Raw genomic sequence first — 19714 nt, forward strand, 5'->3', positions numbered from 1 at the left:
AGTCTTCCAGTGGCTTCTGATCAGTTTTCCACCACTGAGTAAAGCTTTTGCGGGGCACCATGCATGTCATTCAGAGCAATGACAAATGTCGCGCCCCACGTCACCACATTTTTCACCTCTTTTTGGCTCTATAAATAAAATCATCATAAAGTCGGCCAGCTACCTGCCATTTTGCTGAATTTCTGCAAAAAAAAATTTGATTCTGGCAAATTGGAATTATTGGGGGCTATTTGGATTTGTTACAAATTGATTTGCGCAGCTCTAATCTGGAGGATTTCTCAATGCATAAGTAGCGTCTCTCACCCAAGGGCTTCCATCGTTAAAAAAAATGTACACTGCAATATTCGTTTTTTCCTTGGAGCCTCTGTATGTAATAGTGGTTGGGTCTTTGCATATATGTGACAAATAGGTTTATCACTCAGTATAAATTCATACAGGTTAGGGAATATGGTCTCAATTATGGAATCCCATTTTAGCCTTTGCTTTGGGGCCCTTTCACCTCTGTGATTGCCTTTGATTGATATTTACCGTTCTGCGAGGTATCATTAGCAGCCGTATCATTTTTAGAAAGTCCGTTCACACACTTTAAATCTCGAACTAGACTCGGTAACAACCAACCAGTAATCTGAGAACATCGCTATATAAATTCCATCACGACTTTCATACGCCCAAAATAAATCCGTATTTCAGAAATCAATGACGCCTTTCAATGGGTGTTAAGAATCTAAATGGGTTACCTTCACTGGCAGCTATAATCCTGTCTGACTTCACGCATTGATTCTCAATAACCCGGCTAAATTACCTCATCCTAAATCCTCTGGTTTTATTTACATGGTTAATAATCTCACCATTGATTATTGTGACTAGGTTCTAATTATAAATCCATTATAGGACTCACAATGAAATTAAATCAATGTTCTACATAAATGGGAAAAGAAGCCTATAATACACAGGCCTAGTCACATGGATAATGGATCCTTCATCCGGGAAATTATTTTCTATAAACTAGGTGACATTTAGAACTAGGGTTGAATTTATTCTTTATGTCCGTGGCTTCTGGAAGTTATGTATTAGATGTAAGCATACGCAGGCAAATTTCGTTTTCCACTATTTGGAGTCCATGCCCTCTCTAAAAAATGGAGGAACCAAAATTTTTCTTTGTGGACTGTAGGTTGGGCTCCGATCTGCTCAACCATCACTCCAAAAGTCTCATTCCAACCAAGGCTGGCAAAAGGGGTAAATAACAAGTGATAGAAGTACTCCTCCTATAGACTAGCAGAAGGCTCTATTATGTATTTTTACTAATCTACCATCAGAAATTAATTATACTAACCTTTTGCAATTTAATATATAATAGAAAACTGCTTTTAAAATGGCACTGAGCACCTTAATCTATTGGGTGGCACAGATGGTATGTCATACTCATAATCAAACCAATTCAGAGCTGTAGCTTAGCTTTTCGTCACCCAGGGCAAAAGCTACAAGGTACTGCCCTCACCTATTATCTACAGACTACGGGCCAGGCAATCTGGCTTGTTGAGGCACCATTGACTCCAAGAACCTGAGACAAATTGACGAGTTGACCTCTTCACCACCAAGCTAAACGGCAAAATTGTAAGACTCTTATTTAAAATGGCAGTATGGGACAGAGAAAACATAGTTGGAGTCCTGCCAAACCCTTCTCTCTATTCAACTTAATGTCAATATGATGTTATACTGAAGATTTGAGTGATATGATGTGACAGACTGGCCGCTATGCAATTAGCTGGCTGACAATCCGATTTGAAAGCTTGAAGGCAGTGTATCCCTAGACGCCCTTCTATCTGACCTGGCTAAAGCTGGTCAAAGAGTCTGTGTTGGCACCAGAGATTGGGAACTACAGCTGAAGTGACTACTATTACAATGCAGTATGGATGTGTTCCATACCACCTTGCCGTACACTTCCAGTAGTTGGTAACCAAAGACTAAGCTAATGATAGATCCTACAAACATTCAGGCAAGGTTCAGTAGAGCATGCGTGAGTTGTCAAAAGGAAAAGGGAAGTAGCTACTGACAGGCAATTCTAGCTAAGAACAAAGGATCAGAGATGTTGAAATTCAACATGCCCAATCCTTTCTACCCCGGCATAGGCCAAATTAATATGTACTGAGCAGGACATATGCATTAGATGTTTGGCTGTTCCCGCTGACTTTGGTCTAAACTGTAAATTGAAATCAATCTCCCTATTCAGAAATTTTTACCTTTATGACAAAAAGTAAAAATTAGGTTTTAAAGGAGGACTCGTCACTTGCCATAATTAAATTTTTAATCTGTTCAACTGTTGTATGTGTAGGCGTGATCATCAGCTCTTCTCTATGGGCATCAACTCGACAACCACACCCAAGAAGAACAGATTTTCATACAAGAAATAGGGGGCCATATCTCAGGAACAGAAAGGAGCAGGAATTAAAGAAAAACAGCGCCAGATTCAGGAGAACAGCAGCATTTACATCAGGTAAAAAAACAAACAAACATATCTATAGCAAACATCTTGAATTTAACTCACTGTTACCCTAATACTAAATATCATGTTCATTTATAAGATAGCACAATACTGCCATATATTGTTATTGCTGTGTGCCTTTTTATTGTAGGTTACGCACACTAAAAATGTCATTCAAAACACACCACCTTAAATTATGGAAATACTTTCAATGGCTTATGTAAAAATACAGCCCAGGGCAAGATTACTGAAAGAAAGAAAAAAATAGGCTCTAGAGTTATAAAAACGAATGTTTGCTGACTGTGTTTGGATTTAATCCAAGATTTCTTATCATTGATATATATTTTCTGTGTCCTGACATTTATTAAAATCAGCTATATTGTACAAACGTTTCCAATGCACAGTACACCAGTGTGAAATGATAAGTAGATTCTCAGAGAGCTATGTGGGTCACTTATTTCTCCATACACATTAGATTTGGCAGAACCCACTGCCATCTGATGTATATGGAGGTCTACCAATAAAACCTTTCGGACGGGTTCCCTTTAAAAAGAGTTTCCATGACGGCTAGCCCCATTTCATCCGAATTCTCTATTGTGGAAAATTAAGCCCATAGGGGTCCAATTTCATTGTTGGGTCACATGCAGTTTATGAGGGAGATTTGGCTTGCATGTATGAAGAAGTTCAGTTTGGCTTCTGCTAATTCACTAATGATATCCTTCATATATCAGCCAATTATACCAAACAGCACGGATTCTGTAATTTTCAATCTGTGGATTTCGACAGGTTTATTCAGATTTGCGGACTTGGTTGATGGGGACATGCTAGAGGTTCTTTCATTTGACACTGTCAAGTCCAGATTTGCTAACTCTAACAGGGAGATTTTTCAGTATATGCAGATTAAACATTTTGCTTCTTCCCTGTTGGGCCAAACAAAGGTGTCTTTAGCAACTGATTTTGGAAGGATTTGGAAAAGGGGTCCGTCGACCAAGAGTCTCATATCGGATATATAGGATTATAAATTGTCCCGAAGGGGGTCAACAGTTATGAGATCCGTATATATGAGCAGGTGGGAGTCTATTCTTGGGAGGGGACTATCATCTCAAACTTGGCAGATCATTTGGGAAAAAGCGGCTAAATCCTTTATCTGCACTCTTTATAAGGAGAATGACTACAAAATAATGACGTTGTGGTATCGTACCCCGGATCTCCTCCACAGACTGAATCATCAACTCTCAAACCTCTGTTGGCGATGTGGTTCAGAAGTGGGCTCTCAATTCCATATCTTTTGGTCTTGTTCGGAGATCACTGGATTTTGGGAAGAGGTGAGAGCCTTAATACACAGGGTCCTCTTTTTGGAGGTTGGGTTAAATCCAGCTAACTTCTAAACATCTCCCCTAAAGGGATGGGAAAGAATTCAGCTAGACTATTACTTCACATTCTTATCATAGCAAGCTTGATAGCTTTTCACTGTAAGCAGACCCCCCCCCCGCTCATCAACATTTGTTGAACAGAATTGCTGAAATTCGTAGGATGGAATATATGACGGCCTTGATGGGAGCGAGAGTGGACAGATTTGACACTGTTTGGGCCCCTTGGGACTATTATTGGGCCTCCGAATAGCGCCTAACCTTCTTCTCTCGTCTTACTACTATTGGTTTTGTGCTTTTCCCCTCCCTATCCTACCTTGTGTCTGTCTTGTCTTCATATGTGTAGTTAAGTCAATAAGTTTCATTTTATAGATTGATGATTGGAGCTAGTATACAGTGGTGCCAAATATAACTCTATTAGAAAACATTATTAGACACCTCAGCTGAATTTTAATATTTACCGTACTGATTTACATTTTGGTTTCTCACCACTGGGGGGAACCAACCCCTATTATTCCATTGTACTGTATTTTGCCTTTGAAGCTCCTTAAAATTTCTGAAAATTGATCTTAAGAAAATGTTTCTGAATATAATTGTTTGGATTTTTTGAATCCTTATTTTCAATTGTTATATTTGAAAAATTTAATAAAAATTAAACTGCAATTTTCAAAAATAAAGAAAGACAAATTAATAATATATTTGGTCTCATAATCATCCGGATATCAGATGCAGATTTAAAGGAATTATGTCTTTTCTCTTGAATCTCATATGTTGTTTCAAAGACAAATATTAGTCTTCACTGTTTTACATTTCTAGAGTTGAGGCACTAGCACAGATATTATTTTGGTTATTATTCTATTAAAAAAATCGAACTCAAAATAAGAGCCAGATCTAAACTGTTCTCTATTTCACATTGATGTCTTTTTTTATATCCCACAGTGGTTGAATTAAGTCATTCGGTGGATATACAAGTCATACACCGAGGAGCTGTAAGTCATTAGTTTTCATTATATTCCATTTCTTTCTATGCTTTTCTCTGTCTTGAGAATACATTTGTTGTATACTATATATGCTGCATGATCCACGGGCTGTACCACATTCTTAGAAATCTTCTCTTCAAATTATAAAAGCAATTTATTTTACTTTCTTGTACAAAATGGAAAAAAAAATGTATTAATAAGTCGTCTGTGCAGGATATACGTGCAGAGGAAAAAATAAGTATTAAAGGAATATAATTTGGTGCCTCAGTCGTCTTGTATCCAGTTTTCAGTTTTTAATTTTCATTCTTACAGAATTCCTCCAGTCATCCAATTAAGATACAGAATCTGTGGCATTATTTATTTCAGCGCTGCTAAAATGTTCATGCCTACTTTAAATGGTTTATCCAGGACTAATTTATTTCATTTTTACTCTGGGCCTAAAAATTAACAGGCAGGTACTTGTTAACCACCTGCAAGTTCTACCCGGGTGCCGGCACAGAGCGGTCATTGACCACTCCTGCTGGCGATTCAGCTGCTCCATGTCAATAGAGCAGCTCTTCCTTCTCCGCTCTGCTCTGTTGTCTGGAATTATTGCCGACATCATTCTGATTGACAGCTGGCTCCCCGCATTTAGGCAGTGGAAAGCTGGCTGTCAATCATCATGACATCGAAAGTCACGCCCCATAAACAGAGCAGAGCGTAAGAAAAGCCGCCGCTCTGTTGATATGACTAGAATGGCTAGTCTGCCCCTTACATTCCTAGCATATGATTCTTGGCACTTGTTGAGCATCTCCTCTACTTAGTGATTCAGTTTGTGTTGCTTATAAGACCCCAAAATAATTCTCTAGGGTTGTTTGCTTGTGTACAGTCTTACTACCAACTGGGATCAGATATTTTGGGGCCCTAAATTAGCCCATTGACTGGGATCAGTAAATATAATGAGCTCACTATTATATTATAAATGCATTTTACGGAGTCTCTTTACACTTTCATTATATTCTGTGACTACACTGTTGGAAATTCAGTTATGGTTACTATGGTGATGTTATTAAAGGGTTTATCCACGGACAAGGACACACATGACATCACTACACACACAGTTGGGAATACTCACTTGGATGGGTGGAGGTAGGAAATTATTCACCCTTGATATGCTCCACATTCCCTCTAGATATTGTTGAGCTTGAATGGTAACTGAACTGAGTGCCCCACCAATGCCGCTGGAACCCACCGTCACTTGTACACTTGAACTTGGAAAACTTCCCTGCCCATGAGGCCATCCAAGTCCTTTCCTCCGCTCCGTCCCCGAAAATATATTGGTAGTTTTTCCAGACTGTCTACCCACCTGCCCTGCAATCATCAGCAATTCCTTCGGCGAGGAGACTGTGACCACATTCTGGGGCGAGAGCCTGGGTATGACGGTAGCCACAGGCACCGAAGTATGGGGACGATCGAGAATATCAGGACGCCCAGCTTGGTTGATGGTTTGAATCATCTGCACAGCTTCTTGTTTTAGCTGATTCAGGTGAGTAGCGCAGACATCACAGCGACTCTCTCCTTCACTCCTGCTTTTCTGCAGATAGTCAGGCACTTGGAGCTTGTCGAAAATTAAAGCTGAAAATTGGGCGTTCTGGAAAAGAGTAGATAAAATTAATGAGCTTGGAAGAAAAAGAGAAAAATGCATTGCACAAATTGACAAGAATACTGGATGCATACAGACTTCTCTACTGCTACAACATTATCTCAGGGTTGTAGTCACTTCCTTACTTGCACACATGTCTTTGTCTACTCCACCTGTTCTTCCATTTGGTAGAACGAGTGTCAAGCTTGACACACTGCTAACAATCACACTCATTACTATAAACCTTTGACACTCAAAATTGTAGCAGATCCTTAATTGACATAACATTCAGCCGGACAAAATGTCTTTCAGCTTGAGTGACAGAGACAGAAATGTGCATCACCATCTTGCTGACCAAAATGGCCAATGAGAGATCTATTGAACTAAAAGGTTCATGCTCATTAAGCCTTTTACTAAACCCAAGTCAGAAAGCTTCAAGGTAGGAATGACCTGAAACCATGATTGTTTGGTCAGCCAGCATTGATAACAAGTGATATTTTAGATTATTTGAAATCGGATGCCCCACTGGCTTTTAGGGTGATAACATTTTCAGATGCATTAAGGCATTAACCTCATTCAGAAGACAAAAAAGAACTTCAGTAGGTATTATGTAGGTGCTAGTGTTACATGAATGTCGTCTATGAACTCAAATCTTAACAATTCTTGGTCTTTTGAAGTGTGGAAAATCAATTTTAAAAAGGATTATTCTATGGTTCTTAAATGGGTAAAATTGCAAAGGGCTTGTAAAACACAAGCTACTTTACAATTTACCATTTATTAAAAATTCTCTGTTTTAGTCTTATTGTTGACTGCTCCTTGCCTAGGTTACCGGGCATCTGAGAAGTCTATCAGCAGTGGCTAGTCTCCTATGCAAAGAGTGCAGCGCTTACAAGCTCTTTACTACAGAGTTTGCAAGCACTGCTATGAAGCTGTGCTTGGCTACTTGCATAGTTCAGGACAGCAATGCAACCATGCAGGTGGTCCGAACTGTCAATCAATCAGGGAGCTGGGAGGCTGGTGAGTTGCCCGTTCCTGAAAACCTAACTTAAGACAACCCTTGTAAGTTATGAGGTTTATAGATACTTCTACTGCACAAGTTCAAGGTAACATGAGAAGCAGCAAGGAAATTCACATATCTCCTTCTACAAGTGGATAGTTCATTTGTCTAGAATATATAGGGTGCAATTCATCAAAGTTTTTAAACTAGAATTCTGCCATAAAAAGCTTTGAAGAGTTGCAAATTTTTGCCACAATGTGAAGATGCACTAAAATTTTGTGACTTTTGATGGCTTCACACCATTTTTGCCGGCAAACCACACTCCTCAAATTCATTACAAGCAACGGCATCCCTTACTACACAAATCTTACTCTAGTCTTTGACTGGGGTAAAATTAGTGGCAAGGCGCACATGGAGTCACACATCACTTTCACAGATTCATTAAGAGGAACAACGTCATGAACAATGCCAGTCTGGATGAATCGGGGCCATAGAGTCTACGGTATATGACAATTGTTTCCAGTTGGTGACATTTCCTACAGTATGCTGAGAAATGTGGTTTGCAGCCGCTGCAGAGCCTCCGGGTGGAGATCACAGTTATACGGAGTGAAGTGTGGAAGCCTATAACTTCCCGATTCTAAAGCAAAATGGCAGACTGCTGACAGCGCCGGACCTTTTTTGCCAATTTTTATCCATTTTTCCGACTATTTAATTTGTATGGAATATAGGGAACATTATTTTACAAGGACTAGTCCTTCCTCTGTTGGAAATATTATCTGTCTACACCCAGGCTTCACGCTCTGCTGTCACAAGCCACGCATGCCATGAAAACCATTTAAAGCCATGCTGTACATTAATAGCGTGGAGGTACAGTGATGGATTTATATGCTTTTGAATCCACATGTAAATATTTCGGTCTGGTCCCTTTGAACTCTGCACTTGGGCGTACAAAGGATTTTTACAGGTCAGCTTAAACTATTCCGAAGCAAGAATTCTCTCTTCCAGGCTGGAATTTTGATTGGCTATTTGCAGGAGAGCATGTAAACCACTGAACCATTTTTTACAAAGCCTGGTTATATTGATGTAACCATATTCCTCCTGCTTGCTCTCGGACCAGCTGTGCTCCGGCGATTACTTTGTGACCCACCTGGCCGGCAGAAGGGTGCGAAGGTTAAACTAAAGCATGTTCCAATGTGTCTCCCAGCGATAACTCTTCAGACTTGAAAGCGAAAAGCTGAACTATTAAAAACTGTTTTATTGTTGCATTGTAAACTTGTGTTTCTCATAGATCTCTACTTGGAGGAACATGGATTACGAGGGAGGAAATAATGATGAAAGAAAGTACTCGGCAGGCCCACTAATGGGCCCCTATACTCATTAAAGTCTGACATACTGGCTGACCGTCTATTGTATATGGGGGCGCCCTGACCTCTTCTCTGAGAGATGATGTTGGGGAGAGAAGAATCACGACATCTTAAATTTTAGAAGTCCATTTCCTTTTCTTCTCAGGGAGATAGGGCGCCACCAGTGAAGTGTGGCAACAGTTTACACCTCTTATCCAGTAAAGAACATACACATGCTCAGCCAAGCGGAGTGTGCATGTATACATGGGTGGTCAAGTGAGATAGCTTAAGATCGGGGAAATTAAATTGGTTATTCGTCAAGTTATAAATGAACCATTTTCATTGGTTGTCGGCTACTGTGTTTGGCTTATGACGCTCCAATAAAATTATTATATTGGGGTAAGAAGGTATCACCATACGATAAGTTGATCACAGGCTGCTCCTGCAATCCGATTTAACCTGAAAGTAACAGATCAAATTCCCTGCAGTGCCACCACAGGAAAAAAGAAGCATCACACCATTATTAATCAAATTACTATGCTGTCCATGTAATGCATGAATGTGTTGGGTCCTCCAAAGCAAGAAACACTCTTTGTAGTAACATGTGGACTATACGGTATTGAGAAGGAGAAGATGGTGTTTGTATACATGAGTCCAATGGGTGGTCTTACGTAGCAGTCCAGTGGGCGGTCCTTCTCAGTGATTGACAGCTATCTCTGCATGCACATTCATACAGTGACGCCTGTTAATCACTGAGTAGGACCGCCCACTGGACTCTTATGCCTGATCAGCTCCTCCTGCTCTGTAACATCCTGACTGGGGATCAGACACCAATTTCAACATGACAGGTCCACTTTAAATCAGAATTACTTTTTAGGGTAGGGTTTGCTGAACTAGACAACAATGATAACACTTTTTGTTGCCTCTGGCTAAAGTCTAATTCCAACAAGCACTCAATATATTAATAGAATTGTTGTGGGGTCCTTGCTTGCAATTACCACATCAGTCATATATTGAAAAATGGATTTTGCCATATTTTGAAATGTCAACATAACAGAAATACACTTTTTTTTACTGTATCCAGTAACCAAAAACAGATCCGTTACAAATGAAAGAAAAATGGATTCCTAATTAACGGATCCGTTTTCCATAGACTTCAATGTTAAAAAACGGATCCTGCAGAAATCAGATATTTAAAAACGGACTAAAAAGTTGTGCCTGCACAACTTTTTCTGCCAACGGATTACTGGTGGGTCCGCTATAACGGATCACTACTGGACATGTGAACATAGACTTAGTTGTGTTGAAGTGGCAGAGCCGTCAGAAGATTTTAGAGTGATTAGTCGTCTCCTCTTATGGATGAGCCATGGATCACAATGATGACGGCGTTAAAAGGCTTTGTCCAGTGCAGAACCCCCACTATTTTTTTAAAAGGATTTTTACATCTGTCCTTAAATCCCAGACACAAAAGGATTTGAGATTATTTCCCAAAACGATCCCAGCATAAATAACAGGACACATACGGATCTGATACAGTGAGTCACTTTGCATATCTGGGAGACGGTGGTTAATGACTTCACTTCTCAACATCATCCATCAATATGTTATAAAGCGATGAAGTCATCTTCCCCATTTCATCTAGTAAATTAGTATCAGCCTTTCAGTCATTACTTCTTGACGTGTCAAATCATTTGTTAAGGTTCCTGAATTTCATCTTTATTGGTGACATATGACCTTATTCATGCTACGTATGGGCAGTTGGAACATGTTACTGGCTCAGAAACATGCAGTAAATTAGTCTGTCACCCAAAACTTCAAGTTAAACCCCTATAGAAAAACATATCTGTAGTTTAGATTTCACATCATTAGTTTTACATTAAAAATGTTTTGTTACATATGCAAATGAGGGGTCCTCGGTGCACCGCTGGCATGACCAAGGGCTAAGTGCACCATTCCACCTCCTCAATTTGCATCTTTTACACCTCTCCTTTGCTTAATGGACAGCGCTTGTTTATTCTGAACAAGCGCTACTTAAACTGATTTCCTGGTCCTACTCATGCACACTGACACTGCTGGAACCCAGCGAGCGTGCATATACATTGTGTCAGTGTGGGTGCTCTCTCATCCCTCCTGTCTGCAGACAGGAGGAAACCTACTAGAACTGATGCCCTTTGTGCAAGCACTTACTGGGCTCCTGTAGTGTCAGGGTAGGACCGGGGCATTCAGGTCAGGCACACTGGCTCTGGACAAGCAAGCGTTGTCAGTCAAGCTAAGGGGAAATGCGAAGGGACAATGCACTAAGCCATTGACCACACCAAGGGTGCACCGAGGACTCCTCATTTACATATGTAATAAAACAGCTTTATGTAAAACGAAGTAGTGAAATCTATACTACAGGTATGATTTTTGTAGGGGCTAAGTCCCCTATATGAAAGCATAAGTGGTTTAATTTGAATTTTGGGTTAAATACTCCTTTTAAACTAGGGAGACTTTCCATCAGAGCTTGAAGCTCTGGGCCCCATTACAAAGCCCTGCACCGACCATGTGACATACATATACTACTATACTACTAGTATCTACTACTGTGGCAGATAGACCTTTGTACCCATCAGGCTCCAGGGCCCTGGTGTAACAGTTATATCTGCGCCTCCTATAGCTGCGCCCTGTAGAACATCAAACCATAATGTCTACAAATGCCTCCAAACCTTTGCTCTACACCAGTGCCCATACACCCTAGATTGCTGTTGGGTGACCAATATCTCTCCCAACTTATTCATATATGTACACTCACTTCGTCCAATTGTGGATTTGTTTTCAATTGGAAGAGACCTGTAACTCACCATGCCTGATCCTTCTCTCCACTGACATGATTTTTGGTGGAGGCCTCCAACCACCCTAGATGATCACCCAGTCTGACGGAAAAACGGCAGGTCCGGATGAATTTAACCTAACGTGTGTCTGGTTGTGGAAGTGGAAGCTTTATGTCAAAGAAGGATAAGTAGAGAGAATCCTCAATTATCTACTGGTTGTCCGAGATTATGTCTGATATAATGTCTTGTTCCCACTCAAGAGAATATGGCCGAGCTGCACTATCAGACACAACAAGAAAGTATTTTTTTCTAATTTTGGATAAACTTTTTAATGTGATCATTAGTGGTCAATTGACCATCTCCATTGCTGGATCAAACACCTCCCAATAGGACTACCCAAACCAAATGGACGAGATTCATCAATAGGTGCTACAACCACAGAAGTGCTTATTACTTTCTAAAAGCCATCTTACAAAACATCTCGAGGTTGATATCCAAGAAGTATAATTTCTCCTTTGGAGTGTGACATGTTAAGCATGCCGAGATGAGGAGACTTAAAGCCGCAATGCTCCTCTGAAGAGACAATTTGCATATTTCCCAGAGAGGAAGAGGACTAGAACTCTAGTTCTTCCTATTGGAGGTAGCAATCCTAAAAGTCAATGTCAACCCTGTAATGAGCCTTGTCACATGACTTAGGATAAAAGCCAAAACCAGAATCTCAATTTGCAGACGCCCCTCATCAGTGCAACGTGTGAGGTTGATATCGAACTTGTTACTTGGGACTATCAGTCTGTTTAGATTCAGCCATTAGGTAAAATGAATCCTTTAAATTACAAAGAAGCTCCAATTTATAGACCAGCTACATGTACAGTATAATTACACATAGGAGAATTATAGATACCACTTCCAAGGTTTATGACCTTTTTAAAGGCTCCAACAACAAAAGACACAACTCATAAGTCTGTGAACTCATTGGAGGGGAATGAATGGGGCCGGATGATGACAGATAGGAACAAGGTGCCCGAGTGTTTGGTTACGGGCGATGGCCTTTGTTTACAAGACTTACAAGTGCCCATTACATTTATAGGAAGAGTCTATCAGTGGCATGCTGGAAATGACAAGTAGCTAATAAATATGTCACAGCTGTATGTCCTCAATCTTTTTTTTTTCTTGGTAAATGTCCTCTTCAAAGGGTTTGGCTAAAAATAAGCTTGTTTGTGCAGCCATCGTAAAGCCGGAGATGAGCACAGGGCAAATGTTGTTATCGCTCGGCGTGCGGCATCAAAGCTCGGGATCTGTGGGAGTGAGTTCTATAAAAAATACTATTTTTTCAAAGAACAGTCACTCTGATAACAAAATTATATGTGGTTACATGCCAAGATGTAAAGATAGGCCTGAAAGCAAAATCTGTAACATGGCCGCCTTCTATACTGTGCCATTTACATTACCTGGGTCTACACAAGGACCAGGGCTCAGGTGCAACTGCTTCTTTTGCAGCCCTTACAGTTATATCCTTAGTCACAAACTGGGTTTAGTTGTGCTTATAGATCGGAAAAAAAGTCTCAGTATAAAGAAAAATTTACCGCTGATATATAGACTAGTTTGTAAATAGAAGAAATAGCCCTGAGTGCACTATTCCGGAGGGGGGTTTTCTGGGATCCGAAGATTCATGGCCTAACTTTAGGATACACTATCAATGTTAGATTGGTGGCGGTCCAACTCTCGGCACTCCTGACAATCGGCTGTTTGGAGTTGCCACATTGCTGCCACCTCTCGTGCACCGTTTAGCTGCATGGAGCCGACATCGATATAGCGGTGCAGGGTATTGCAGTGTTGTTCCATTAATGTAAGGACAATGCTGTACCAGCAATACTACATAGATGGCATACAGGTAAACCGGTTAGAAGTTGTGGGTCTAAATAACCAATGTAGTACCTTTAACCCCTTCACGACATCCGCCGCCATACATGTACAGCATATGTCAAAAGAAGGTGTATAGAGCGAGCCCACAGCATACCCTGCAGATGATGTCTGTGTATTACAGTCAAGACCGGCCACTATCAATCGACAGTTAACTTGTTAAATCCTGCTGTCATTCTCTGACAACGAAATATAACACATACCGACGTGCGCGCACGTCATTTTCTCTGCTCGGTGGCGCGCCCGTCACATGATCGCAGGTCACCGATGGGTTGTCATGAGAGTTTGGGGGTCAACTGATGACCCCTATGCCTGTCATTATGGAGTTCCCTTGAAACCCTGCTGTCGCGTTACCATATATTGCACTTGGGGTCAGATGATCATATCTTTAAGTCCTCTGAGGAGACTAACAAAAATAAATTAGAAAAAAACCTCCAAAAAACTAAGTTCAAATCACTCCCCTTTTTCTCCATTGAAAATAACGATTAAAAAAATACAAACAGTATGTGGTATCGCCGCGTGCAGAAAAGTCCTAACTATCAATATATAAAAACAGTTAACCCGATCAGTAAACGCCATAAAAAGAAAAAATTCAAGAACACCAAAACTATGTTTTAGATAGTTACATCTATCTCAAAATGTTACCAATAAAAACATTGTCTCTCACCTCAATAACAATGCCAGAACATAGCTCTATTGGCTGAAAAATAAAAATGTTACAGGTCTCAGAAAATGGTGACACAAACCCAAAAAATTTTTGTGCAAACTTCTGATTTTTCTTCCACCACTAAAATAATATTAAAAAAAATGGACTTGTTGGGTATTGCCGTAATTGGATTGATGATCAGAATCATATTATATGGTCATTTTTACCACAAAATGTACTCTGTATAAACAATTCCCAAAAAACAATTACAGAATTGCATTTTTTTTTTCACAATTTCACCACAATTTAATTTTTTGTTCCCATTTTCCAGTGCTCTATGTGGTAAAACGAATGGTGTCATTCAAAAGTACAATTCGTCCTGCAAAAAACAAACCCTCATCTGTCTATGTGGACAGAACAATAAAAGAGTTATGACTCTGGGGAGAAGGGGAGGAAAAAAACGGAAACGGAAAAACAGAAATTGGCTGCGGCATGACGGGGTTAAACTGCTGATCGTTGGACCTTCTCGGATAGACTAGCCTACTTACTAGCTGTTTTTATTGGATGCATTTTCTATACAGAACCACTACTAATTGAAATGTACAACTTGGCATAGTATTATTATTGGTATAGAATGGTATTGGATAACACTGCTGCCTCACATTACTGGGGTCTTCAGGTCAACTGAGGACATCATATACAGATTGCAATTTCTCCCTGTTTTATCTGACTTTCCTCTAGGATAACTTGCTTCTTAAGAAGTTGACCCTCATGTCTGAGTCAGAGAGGCCCCATAAAGAGAACTTAGCATAAGTATGTCATTTTGACCTGGTGTAAATCCCTGTGTTCTCCTGAATCTGGTATTGCTTTTCCTTTGTTTCTGCACCTCTCCATTCCTGAGATATAGCCCTCTCCTCCTTGTATGTAAATCTGCTTTATTTATTTTTAGCCAGCTGACCGTGGTCCTCAACTCTTCTCTTTTTGAGTGTAGTTGATGACCACGCCCAGTTGGCTATAAACACAACAATTATTTACAAAGAGGATGGAGCCATAATCGAGGAATGGAGAAAAGCAGAGATAAAAACAGCAGTAGATTCAGGAGAACAGCAACATTTAGACCAAGTAACAAAAATGACAAATTTATGGAAATGTAATATTGTCTGGATACACATGAAATATGCAAATTGCCTCTTCAGAGAAAAAGAGGACTTGAACTCTATAGGGCCACCTGTTGGAAGTAGCGATCAACCCTTTAACGAGTCTTGCAATATGACTTAGGATAAAATGAGAGCATTATACTGCCTCTGTACAAATCCCTGGTTAGACCGCACATGGAGTACTGTGTACAGTTTTGGGCACCGGTGCTCAGGAAGGGTATAATGGAACTAGAGAAAGTACAAAGGAGGGCAACAAAATTAATAAACAGGATGGGGGAACTACAATACCCAGAGAGATTAGCAAAATTCGGATTATTTAGTCTAGAATAAAGATGACTGAGGGGCGATCTAATAACCATGTATAAGTATATAAGGGGACAATACAAATGTCTCCCCGAGGATCTGTTTATACCAAGGAAGGTGACGGTCACTAGGGGGCATTCTCTGCGCCTGGAGGAGAGAAGGTTTCTCCACCAACATAGCAGAGGATTCTTTACTGTTAGGGCAGTGAGAATCTGGAATGCCTTGCCTGAGGAGGTGGTGATGGCGAACTCAGTCGAGGGGTTCAAGAGAGGCCTGGATGTCTTCCTGGAGCGTAAAAATATTGTATCTTACAGTTATTAGGTTCTTTAGAAGGATGCAAATCTGGGGATTTATTCTGACAGAATATAGGCTGAACTGGATGGACAAATGTCTTTTTTCGGCCTTGCTAGCTATGTTACCATGTAATCTGCAAATTGCCTCTTCAGAGAGGAAGAGGACTTGAACTCTATAGCGCCACCTGCTGAAAGCCGCGATCCTACAAGTCACTATTGACCCTTTAACAAGCCTTGAAATGTGACTTTGGTCAAAAGCTAAATCAGAATATCAATTTGCAGACACGGTGTTTCGGGGTATTGCCCCTCGTCAGTTCAAAGTATGAGAACATATTTATGCTAAGTGAGAGGACTCCTTTAAGTGGTAAAATCCTCTCCTGGGCTACAGCTCATGCCATATGTTACAATGGATCTAACAGGGGAGACTATCAGCCCTGACAGGCACGATGTGTAGTCTAGTGTCCATTAATAACAAAGACGTCATACAGACCCAGCATATCAGTCATCAGAATGTATAGAAACGATTAACATAACAATGATATAGTATCTCATTCCATGTAACTCGACCCTCCTCCATGTTTAGAGTGTTTTATGAACCTCCCTAAGACTTTTTGTCTCTCATGGAGAAAAGTTAGACAAAACAAGAACATACCCCGCAGAGACAGAATTACAGGAAGTTCTACCATCAAACCATTCCAACAGTGCCCCACACAGCAAATACATCATCCCCATACATAATGCTGATAGGACTAACAGTAAACCCAATGGGGAAAAACACTAAACATCTGTTCAAAAACCTCACGAAAATGGCATACTGGAATATATCCACTACGTATGTACTAAATGTTTCAACACATTAGGATTAGACACAGGGTGACAGAAAACAGAAGTATAAAGTTAGGGTTACATAGCGCCCCATGTCCCTATGTTGTCATCGATACACCTATTGGCTCAGGATGTTCCTGCAATGCTGCATATGGACCACTAGTCCTGTTTTATTAGTCAATGCAACATTTATGGAGATGACCTGAAGCCCCAAGAATTAAAATAATGTCAATATCATCTAGCTCAGTGGTCTCCAACCAGACTTTACTGAGCTTTTGTGAAACTACAACTTCAAGTACCCAGGAAAGAATTCGGTTGGGGACCATTAACCTAGAATATATGAAAAGCTTATAAAAAAAAAACTATAAATATTTAAAGAAATGTAGTAAAATTACTGTAGCAAGATTAAATAAAAACAATAACAAAATAATAAATAAAAAAAATATAAAACAATAAAATATAAAATAATAGTAGTAATACTAAAATCTAAAGATTACAAGTAACATAAAAAAGCAAAAAATGAATGTAAAATAAATCACAATAGTGAAATATATAAAATTATAAAAAATTTGCAAAAAAGAAATGTAAAATAATAAAATAATCATGAACTAAATGCAAACTAAATCATAATAGTATAATATATAAAATTATTAAAAATGAATAAATAAAAAAATAAATGTAAAATAAATCATAATAGTAAAATATATAAAATGGTTAAAAAAAATAAAATTATCAAAAAATAAATGTTTGATAATAAAAAAGAGAAAACTGTAAATTAAAACATATATATATATATATATACAAACACCAGGTTAAATTTTTAACACACATTTTTTAAAATACCTCAAACCGCTACAAAGAATTTAAATAAAAATCCATTCCTACTTTGAAAAAACTTTGAAAAAAAAAAAGTTAACAAAAGTGATTTTCTGAAGGCAGATAAGAATTGGCTGAGGTCTCTTACCTAGGCTTCTGAATGAGGTGTGGGAGACCAGGAACTCATCACAGAGATAAGAACTTCCAAGACCATCTGCTATCTGACTCAGAATGATGGACAGATCCTCTGGAATAATACCTACCTTTGTAACACTATCCTCAAGGAAAAGACTGTGTCCACTGGGTGTGAAGATAAAATGAGAACTAAACTTCTAGCAATCACACTCTCTAATTAACTGCTCCAACATTTTCCTTTCCTGTCATTCAGAACTTCCAAATGACATGTTAATTAATTTATATATGTATTTTTTATTTAAGTAGCTGCCTGCCTAAGCAATTAAAGGGTTAAAAATTAGGGCTTCTGCTAGGAAGTTAACTTCTTACTTTTGTGCAATTCTACAGAGTGCTAAAATAGGAACACAAAAGTCATGTACGTGTATCCATTGTGGCAGCAGTGGGAGATTGTGGTTTAAAAGGGATTGTCCAGGATTTGAAAAACATCGCTGCTATCTTAAAGAAACAGTGATGCAGTGAATAGATCATTCTTATTTTGTATATTCCACTTTTAAAACGGCAATTGGGTAATGTTTCCAACATTTTTTACTTGAATCTATTCCTGGACTTGAACTTTGAGAAGTTAAAAAAGCAGCATGGAGCCAAATATGTTTATTTTTGGAGAAGCTGGCTGATGACTGTTGGCAGAATTAGGGACATGGCAAGAGGGAGTAGAGAAGTGGCAACTCGGCTCAGATGCCCAAGAGAACCCATCTGTGCCAATTACTAGAATTGACTACTGGCAATTTAAGGAACATGTTAAATTGGGCTCCAAGAGCTTCAAGATGCACCTCTTGACCAAATTGTCCTCTCAGGTTCCTGTAGTGACACTATAGGGGAATGCAATGGTTCAGAAGAAGACCATCCAACTTGGAATTGACTATGGAGTCTTTTAATTCCCATGAGGGTATACAACTTATGTGGGGATTAAAACATAGGTAGAGGACATTTTCATTGGTGCCAAAGAACTTCAAGGTTCACCTATTGGTCACAAGGTCATATCACTGGTGCAGCTGCACAGGGGCCCAATAGGTAAGGGGGCCCATTTCCACCTTCAAAGATGGTGGAATTATCCATTATGATGACTTTTTGTACTGCAAAGGGCCCATACATTGTCCTTACACAGGGGAAACATTCTGTCTGTGTCCACCACTGGTGGGACCTAAAGTTTTAACAGAAGACAGCCCCATTTTGCATTGACTTGGTGTCATAGACTTGCCATGAGGGTCTAATACAAATTATCTATTACCTTATTCATTTTATGTTCCAAATATTCAAATGTGGACCCAAAGAACCCAGGTCACATTGGCCATCACATGGCTATAGACTGTTTAGGGAAAGACTACAAGCCCAAGCTAAACTGGAGAATTTCTCACACTCTAGGGACAGCGAGATTAGATACCAGCGGTCACTTAACAGAGATAAGCACTCTGGATTATATCATGAAGAGCTGCCACAGTCTCTCTAAAGTCTGCTCTATTTCTGGTCTGATAAGTGGTGCTTCATACATGGAGACATTGTCCTTATCTTCCTATGTTCCTGATCTTCATAAGCTTTCTGTGCATGGAAACAATCCTTGTTCACATTCAGATCCAGACCTAATAGAGTTTTTACAATGTATCCATGAAGATAGGAGCAATCATCTTGGGAGAGTTGTGCTCCTGCCAGACCTTCCTAAGGGTACCGTCTCACAAAACGATTTACCAACTATCACGACCAGCGATACGACCTGGCCGTGATCGTTGGTAAGTCGTTGTGTGGTCGCTGGAGAGCTGTCACACAGACAGCTCTCCAGCGACCAACGATGCCGAAGTCCCCGGGTAACCAGGGTAAACATCGGGTTACTAAGCGCAGGGCCGTGCTTAGTAACCCGATGTTTACCCTGGTTACCATCATAAATGTAAAAAAAAAAAAAAAACAGTACATACTCACATTCCGGTGTCCGTCAGGTCCCTTGCCGTCTGCTTCCTAGTGATG

The 19714-nt window shown here is 39.7% G+C and overlaps 1 protein-coding gene across 3 annotated transcripts in view; it reads right to left on the minus strand.

Moving 5' to 3' along the window:
- Positions 1-19714, minus strand: part of KIF26A (kinesin family member 26A) — a 187403-nt gene that overhangs the window by 103747 nt on the left and 63942 nt on the right. For 2 of the 3 annotated variants that reach the window (XM_077266570.1, XM_077266580.1), the window contains exon 3: positions 5947-6462. In XM_077266570.1, the coding sequence (XP_077122685.1) occupies positions 5947-6462 (516 nt within the window). The remainder of the gene's footprint in view (positions 1-5946; positions 6463-19714) is intronic. The other variant, XM_077266589.1, reaches the window with a different exon arrangement.

The sequence above is a fragment of the Ranitomeya variabilis genome, chromosome 1 (genome assembly GCF_051348905.1).
Source record: "Ranitomeya variabilis isolate aRanVar5 chromosome 1, aRanVar5.hap1, whole genome shotgun sequence".
Lineage (NCBI taxonomy): Eukaryota > Metazoa > Chordata > Amphibia > Anura > Dendrobatidae > Ranitomeya > Ranitomeya variabilis.